General features: G+C 39.5%; 1 protein-coding gene across 1 annotated transcript in view; it reads left to right on the top strand.

The window, feature by feature from the left end:
- The window catches only part of RBM11 (RNA binding motif protein 11), an 11,771-nt gene extending 2,927 nt beyond the window's left edge, over nucleotides 1–8,844 (top strand). Inside the window, exons 2-5 of the mRNA XM_009327890.1 lie at nucleotides 3,765–3,927; nucleotides 5,413–5,491; nucleotides 6,251–6,344; nucleotides 8,283–8,844. Coding sequence (XP_009326165.1) covers nucleotides 3,765–3,927; nucleotides 5,413–5,491; nucleotides 6,251–6,344; nucleotides 8,283–8,615 — 669 coding nt within the window. The 3' untranslated portion in view covers nucleotides 8,616–8,844. The remainder of the gene's footprint in view (nucleotides 1–3,764; nucleotides 3,928–5,412; nucleotides 5,492–6,250; nucleotides 6,345–8,282) is intronic.
- Nucleotides 8,845–8,893: the final 49 nt, after the last annotated feature.

The raw sequence follows: 8,893 nt of genomic DNA on the forward strand, positions 1-8,893 counted from the left end.
GGGAGCGGTCCCTGTCCCGCCCGTCTCCCCTTCCTCCGTTTGGTCTCCTCCCGGCCGTGCAAGTTTTGGTGCCAGCGATGGGCCCCACGGTAGTGAGGAAGTTAAATAATTTAAAGATGTCTTTAGAATCCCCAAGGAAAAACCCTTTTTACGCTTTAATACATTCTGAGCAAGAATTTTTTGATCGATAACTTGCTTAAGAAAAACCAGTCTAAAACCTGAAGGTGTGTCGAGCAAGGTTGAAACCGTTAACAGTGCGAGAGGCAATAGGAATGAGCTGCAGGTAGGGCTCTGGACTTTCACCTACAAATGACCTTCGTATCAAAATGGTTTATGTTTTAGTGCTTGAGAAGGTATTAAAAATTCCCTTGGTGGGGTTTTCAGGGAGGTGGTGGGAAAATAATAGCTGGACCTGTTTCAAACCTGAGCTTAATTCTCTTTCTTTGGAAATAAGGTATGCCCAGGAGGAAAGAAAACGGCGAAGACAGAAAATGTTAAAGACACTGGCTTGGCTTCAGTTTTGATCTCGTACGGACAGCATCTCTGGCTAAGCCAGGCTTCTTAACCTCAAAGTAGTAAGGAAAAGAGGGGGAGAATACGGAGAGCAGGGAGCATTGTATCACTAATGCAAGCATCGAATTTCACGATGCATTGACAATAGTTGCTGATCGTGGGCTTTTCCTGAATTTGTTTATGGTGTGTTTGTTTTGTGGTTTTGTTTTTTTTTCCTCCTGGTGTGATCCAGTCAGCCTCTGTCAAGCTAAAAGGTCCCAGACTCTGACTGGACAGTTTAGCTGACAGCATGGTGATAAACTTGCTTCTACCAATCCACTAATTTCCCCCACTCTCAGAATGAACCTTCCTTCCTTCTGGTGAGTTTACAAAGTAAAGAGTGCAAAAAAAGAGGTGGGCAGAAGCATCTGTTCTCTTGCTATTTCATTTGCTAATCAGAACTATTTCTACTCACCGGTTTTATTCCACCGATTAATCTGATATTTGTCTTGTTAACTAGGCAAGACCTCAGCGTGCTGCCCCATTTGCACTGAAAGGCCTTTTTGTTTGGTATATTCTAGCCCTTTGGGTTTTTAGCTGTTCCCATCTCTTCCTAACTTTCTAACTTTTCCCTAAAATTAGCTAAGAAACAGTTGTTTCTTCTTTTTTTTTTTTTTCCTTATTTTCTATGCAGTATTCCTACCTGCTTCCAATACTAAACAGTAGTCTGCTGTTTAACTGTAAATGTTAGGTTAAGCAAGCTTATCTTACCAGGGGACATGAGTAATACCATACAAATTCTGGTACAAAAGTGATAAAAATAAGCGGATGCTCTCAGAATGCAGTTTTGCATGACGCCTCTGCATAATCTGCAGCAGTCATCCAACTGCAGACTTTTATCTGGGTCTTTAGGTCATCCCAATAACACCTACTTAGCTCTTCCTTCTCTTCATCATGTTCTCACTCAGGTTTTTCTGTCTTTGCTGCAACAGCATACGCTTCTCATTGCAGTATTGTCCTTTCTTGGAAAGTATACAGTTCAATATTCCTGCTATGGCATAGTCCTAAAGATGCACTCCTGACCTGTCGCTTTTCCCCCATCAGATAACGAGCAAGTATCCATTATTACTTCTAAACTATGAATATTTTTATTTATGAACAGGAAGACTACATATTTGAAAGACTGATCTGCAAAGGACTTGAGTTCGTTGCTTCTAGTTCTTGAAGAACCAGATCCTCCTCGTTAGGCAAATAATAATCCGAAGATACGTAGTTTTTTTTAAAAACTGCAGTGTAGTGCACAGCAACAACAAAAATGCCTTAAGGAGCCAACTCAAGCAAAAATAAACGTGTTCAGAAGCTTCCTGAATGCCCTTCTGTAAAAACAAACAAACAAAAAAACCCCAAAACCCCAAACCAAAACAAAAAAAACCACCCAAAGCAAACCAAACAAACAAACAAAAAAAAAACCCGGCAAACTTCAAGATATTTGGAAAGACAAGATCAACATTTTGAAGATTCCCTGCACAGGACAACCTAGGTAGTATCCATTGCTGTATAGCCTGATCACCCTCTGCACCAATAATAATAAATGGTACATTATTTTTGATCCTTTGTGTTTGTCTATCTGACTTCCCTTTTCACCAGAGCTGGGGGGTGGGGGTGTTTCATTTTTCAGCAAAAGCATCTTACTTAATTGAAGATTAGTTTATACACAGCTGGCAAAAGCATACAGCAATCCGATATTATTATCACAGATGACAATTGTAATGTCTTCACTCTGACAACATGGAGGGTATAATAAGGGAGATGGCTCCACATCACTCTGAACGCTCACAGCAGACAAACTGCAGATTTGTTGTTTGACAGGAATCGTTGAAAATGCAGAATAATAAAGTAGATTACTTCCTATGGCTTATTTTCTTCATCCGAGCATATGCCGTGTGTTTGTTTGGAATGTTTAACTGTTTATGCAGTTTAATTGCTGTAAAGCTGTTATGAGTTCACTTGCGTTTGCCTGAAGCTATAGGTGACTTCTGAGCGACTTTTACTGAAAAGTACATATTGCATCAGTAGTAGTAGTGGAAGCCGGTTCTGCCGATGATTGCTATTTTTTGATTCAGAACAATGAATTCTCCATCATCTACAGTAATTTAGACATTCAGTAATTTTTTTTTTTTTTACTGATGGGATTTTTTTGTAACTTATGTTCACTTCGTTGCTCATCTGGATATTACATCCTCCTAAAGTTAAGTTGTTGCATCCTTAATGCTTCTGAGCTGTGGCAGGAGACTGCTGTTGGCCACTTCTTTTCACTCTGCTAAATCAGCCATACAGATGCATAGTTTGTTTGATAAGAAGCTGTTAATTTGGTGACTAATACACTGATTCTGTCTTGTGTAGAGAAAATTCATCATCTTTGGTATCTATTATGAAAATGACAGTTTCATTGAAAATAGAGCCAGTATTTATGGAATATCACTACTTTAATTTGGTTCTAGAAGTACTATGCAAGGATTAAAATGGTACGTGTAGGCAGAGGTGAAACTTTTCAATGAAGATATTTCAGCCAAAGGGTGTGGTTTGGGGTTTTTTTTTGGGGGGGAGGGCGGGGGGGCAGAAACAGTATGTTATCTCTGATGAGATGATAGGGTCTCTTGATTCCTTGCCATGCAGTTGCGGTGAGGGTTAGGCAGTACAGAAAACTGTTTTGTGGTGGTTCCACAAGCACTACTCTCCATTCGGGTTTGCTTTCCCACAGTGTTGATGCTGCCCATTTTAGAAATTTAAGCAAGAGTAAAATAGAAGCGTATTAATGGAGTAGGTCACTTTTACATAGCTGGTATTATCAATTTGCTTAGTTATGTTAGCTGTGCAAAAAGCCTCTGTAATAATTGTACTAGCAGCTGTACACGCATAAGGTAACTTTTGCTATGGAGTCAGTAAATTAGTCTTCCCCCTTGCAGCAGCTATCATAATCATATTTTAAAAATAATCTAAAAATCTGATTATTAAAGACTAAACGTGACCCACGGGCTGATGCTTGCTTCCCTTTTAACATTTGCGGAGCTGATTTTTGTTTGTAGAAGGCTCAGAATTTGAGCTTGGGGAATGTGAAGAGAGATTTTCAAAATTAAGTAGAGATTCTTATACTGAGAAAGTTACACTGTTTCTGACTATGGCAAAATATACATCATCATGAAATATTCAAAATAGAATGAAGTGTCAATCTCTGTTAATTTCTGTGAGAAAATAATACAAATTTCTTTCAGGCTGGACCATTAACCAAAGTGACGATTTGTAAGGACAAAGAAGGAAAACCTAAGTCTTTTGGATTTGTCTGCTTTAAGCACAAAGAATCAGTGCCTTATGCAATAGCTCTGCTGAATGGAATCCGTTTGTATGGAAGACCAATTAAAGTGCAGTATCGGTTTGGTACGTTTAGTAGTCTCAACGATTAACTTTAAGACTTTATAATTTTTTTAATGACTTTTTGAATCCTACAGTCTTTTACAAAGATGATGATTTATAGCTGAAACAAATTACAGTCTTTTTTTTTTTAAACAAAAACTTCTTGTGGCTTTTGCATAGGGAAGGATTCAGTATTTTTTGTTTACTAGGACAATACGTTGGCTTAGAACACCATAACTTGCAAGCCAGCTCAGACCACACTGCATGGAGAATATAGCAACACAGGTTTTCACACCAGATTATATTTAGGAATCAGGATGTGACTTTAACTTGCAGTCTGGCAGGAAAAGTTGATTCAGTAAGTGCAGCAACTATCAAGCTGTTGATAGTTTTTATACTAAAGCCAGAGAGTTATCAAAGCTGTTGTTTTCAGTGGAAGGGATTGTAGTTCGAAGAACATAGTCAAATCAGAGTCACATTCTTCATTTTATGTTTATGAAAATAAACCTTCTAGAAAGCTAATGATCAGGTAGCATTTGCAACCCAAACATTAAGGACTCGTGTTCCCACTATGCACTGTGCCACTCCTTACTTCAAAGGCTGTACGGAGCAGTTGCTGGGTTTAAGTAGAATGGTTGAGGTTCCTAAAATCAGAAGCATCTCCCGTGTCTGTAACTGAATGGGAATTATTCTGTTCTTGATTACTTCAACAGCCTTGATTTATGCTTCTGTCCTGGTTTTGGCAGGGATAGAGTTAATTTCCTTCCTAGTAGCTGGTACAGTGCTGTGTTTTGGATTTAGGATGAGAACAAAGTTGATAACGCACCCATGTTTTAGTTGTTGCTAGGTAGTGCTTACACTAGTCAAGGACTTTTTAGTTTCCCATGCTCTACCGACTGAGAAGGCTGGAGGTGCACAAGAAGCTGGGAGGGGGCACAGCCAAACTGGCCACAAAAAACATTCTGTACCATGTGACATCATGCTCAGTACATAAACTGGGGGAAGCTGGCCGGGGGGGGCCACTGCTCAAGGACTGGCTGGGCATCGGGTGGTGAGCAACTGCACTGTGCATCACTTGCTTTGTGTAGTAGTAGTAGTATTGTTGTTGTTATTATTACATCATCATCATCATTATTATTATTATTACTATTATTTTATTTCAATTATTAAACTGTTTTTATCTCAACCCACGAGTTTTTCTCACTTGTGCTCTCTCAATTCTCTCCCCCATCCCACCGGGGCGGGGGGGAGTGAGCGAGCGGCTGCGTGGTGCTCAGTTGCCAACTGAGGTTAAACCACGACAGCTTCTGTAAGTGAATAAATGATAAATGAACATTTTTAAGCAGTAAAATGATGCTATAGATTATCTGCCATAAAATGGCACCTTACCTTTATATACTACCTTAGATATGCTAGCACACTACAGATGACACAACACGTTCTGTGTTTTTAACTTGTTAATTGAATAGTTGTAACTGAATAGTCCTTATGCTCTTGTCTTATTCACAGGGAGTTCTCACTCATCAGAACTAAACAGCCCTACGCATGGTTTTGAGAACTATATTGACTTATATTCACCTTCATATAGGTAACAAAGATCACCTGTGAATGAACTGTATGATTATAATTTTAAAAAAAGCTTATTAAGAAAATTAGTTAATGTAGTAGAGCAATCTTTAGGCTTTTCATTAAAACAGCTGTTGCATGCTTTAATTGCGTCCTTACTGATGACTTGCAATGGGCTGTAGTTTATTTTAACGTTTGGTTGGTCAGCTTGGCGGAGGTTCAGTTAGCTTGAATTTTCCATTCTTTATTTGTTTCTGCAAGATACAGGACCACGAGAAAATATTGAAATATGGTGTTTGTACTAACAATGTTTGCAGTTGTTAGGGGAAAAAAATCTGACAATGGAGATGATCTTTTTAAACCCCACTGAGTTTATATCTGTATTTTTTGTGTGTATATGTACAAGCAGCTGTCATGCACATAGGAACGCACAGGTATAAACCTGTTATAATGGAAGCCTGAACACCCCAGATTCAGTATTTTTCAATGTTTCAACATTTTTATTTACAAATGTGACAGAACTCTCTGTGGAAGCTAAACTCCCATGGTGAAATCCAGAACCCTTTTGTGTCTGTACTTAAGTACATGTGAGGATTACTCATTAATTGAGCCTTTGGGTATATTTTCCTTGTTTTATCATTTTTTGTCATGGAAGTCCAGTTGTTAATACCTCAGTTCTCCTCTTGGATATTCTTATTATAGCACAAGAGTTAATCGCAGCACTCTGGTAAGCAGTATGTGGTGGATGTCTAGTCTTTGTACATTTCCTTGTTTTTCCTAGGTATCAAGAGCCTTATGGAAATCCTCCATTTCCTGTTACTCCTTTTCCAATGAACAATAGTTTACCTCATGAATATTCAGGCTTTCAAAAGATGGTGAGTTTGTGTTAGAAGTTAAAAATTTGGGAGCTTTTTTATGAAGTCGAATGTATTCTGCATTTCTGCAAACAACGGTGCTTATTTAATGTCTCAAAATGTGGTTTAGGCTGCTAACTGTGATGGTATTAGGTCTATTTATTTTAGCACTTAAGGGTACTATAATAACAGGGGATCTACCAAACCAAACTGTTTTTTTACTGCAGGAATGTCTTAAAGGTATATAGCTTAGGGAGGCTAAAAGTGTCAGTCTAGAGATGGAGCTCTGTCCCGTACTGTGTTCCAAATCAAATCCCCTTGGGGAGACAAGCTAACCTAGTGAAATTACAGCCATGCGAGCAATAGCTTCTTCATATACAGCTAATTCAGTCAGGGAACCTCTTAGCTCTTCTACTCAATTCAGAAATGCCCAGCAGAAGTTTGAAATGTCCTAAAACCAAACCTGAAACTCGCCCAGCAAATCACCACTGCCCAAGTTAGGGCAACAACAGTTTGAGGGTTTCTGGCCCGAACCTTTACACGCCCCTGCAGTTCTCACATTCATGATTTACTTTCACAGCAGTAGATAGTGCGAGCCTGTATTCCACTTCCCCTCTAAGAGACTCTGGTGCACCGGGCCATTCTTGTCCTAATCTCTTTTGTTTGAGATACTCCACAAGGCAAGGGAAGTGGTCTCTTCAGCTCCCTTCAGACCTGTGGCCCAAACCCTACTCACCAAACACATCATGGAGCTTCTGAATCTGATGAGTATGGATCAGCAGGACTGAAGAAACCCAACATTGAATGTGAGGTACCAGCTGCGGACAGTACTGCTGCCACCCTGTCTGACTGGGGAATGGCCAGCCCTTTGTAACTGTAGAAGCGAAGTCTGGGTAGATTAGCTAGCTGCAATCTGAGCAGGAAAATGGAGAGGTTCCCTGTTTGCACAGATGTGGTGGCCTGCCTCCCCTCTTCCCAGGCTGTGCCCTCAGAAGAGCTGGTGCCTGCACACACTTTCCCATCCCCTCCACTGTGGCTGGAAGGCTCGGGAGTGTACCACATCTCCCCTGCTGTGCTCGCCGATGAACCCACTCCTCAGTAACAATGCAGTACGTAAACACCGAGAGACCGAACTCGGCAGACCAGCACACACAACCAACTTCATCCCATTTTCTGCTTGCTAAAAGGGATGGTATTGCAGTATGTCTCCAATGATAGTTTGTTGCAGCTGCAGCAGGAAGCGATCTTGTCACATGCATGCCTTCACACATCTGCCTCACCTTTATTTGGGTGAGCCAGGCAGGTTACTCACTTGGACTCTGCTGGCATGTATAACATACTCAGACATGCTCCCCATCATTTTTCTGGGTACTGCCAGAAAACTTGGTTACTGCCAGTAGAAAGCCGCTCTTTTCTGACTTTTGTAATTCTGCTTCTGTATTTGGGCTGTGCATTTTGTATGAGCGGGACTCTTGGGATACTTTAGGGACTGTAGCAATAAGCTGGGCACTTGCTGTGTTGTTCCAAGTGCTTTGATCTATGGATTCACTATACCTGATTGGAGTGCCTTGTTCCACATTAACTTTAAAATTAGTTAAACCAGGTTAAAAAAAATTGCATGTCTTTACATTAACGATAGGCACTGCAGTTACAAATGTTTATAAATACATAGATGAAGAAATGAAAGGAATGCCACGTTCGATCACCTTACACAAGGACTAACTGGCAGTTTAATCTTAACTCAGATTATGTCTCTGTTCTAACTTTGCCATGAAGAAATTGTCTACTTTTTCCAATTATACTAGCTGATATAATAAAATATATAAGCTTTATTCTCAAATGTTGTGTTATTTTATAATTTATCAGTATTTTCACTGTATAAGCCATAATGCATGCAAAATTAAAGTCTTCAGAACTTCCTCTTTACAGTGTTAACAACTCAAGTTTCTGTTTCTCTAGATGAACCATTTTTTAGCACAGCGGTACACAGTACAGAGTCCAATGGGTCAACAATTTCCTTACTATCAGATGACTCCATCACTGCCTTCAAATTTATCCTTTTCTCCCTATCAGAATCAAGCTGCAAATTTTAAGTCTGCACAGAGTTCTTTTGAATTGGCCCTGCCACATTCAAGTGACTGTGAAGTGCACCAGGTGGATGAAAGCACCTCTAAAAGAAAGAAACAACAGCAAAGTTGTGACAGTGACACTAGTATTGAGGATGACAAAATGAGACAAAGAGAGCGTGACCGAAAATTCAAGAAGCGTAAAGCCAAGAAAAAGACGCATTAATACTGTGTAACTGGATTCATCTTTTTTTATTATTTGCTATTTTTATTTGAGAGAAATCTAATCTTTCATCTTTGCACTTTATTAAAAAAGGAATGCTCAAGATTCATATTATATTTGAAATGTGTTATGCATAAAGTATACTGATACTTTATTTAATCTCAACCTATTTAAAGAGGAAAGTACTAGGGTATAGGAAACATTTAAGAAGATAAAGTTTTTCTAATAAAAGAAAAAAACTAGTTGGTTCCTCCTCTCTCCCCCCCCCCCCCCCACGAACA

The sequence above is a fragment of the Pygoscelis adeliae genome, unplaced genomic scaffold (assembly GCF_000699105.1).
Source record: "Pygoscelis adeliae isolate BGI_AS28 unplaced genomic scaffold, ASM69910v1 Scaffold14, whole genome shotgun sequence".
NCBI lineage: Eukaryota > Metazoa > Chordata > Aves > Sphenisciformes > Spheniscidae > Pygoscelis > Pygoscelis adeliae.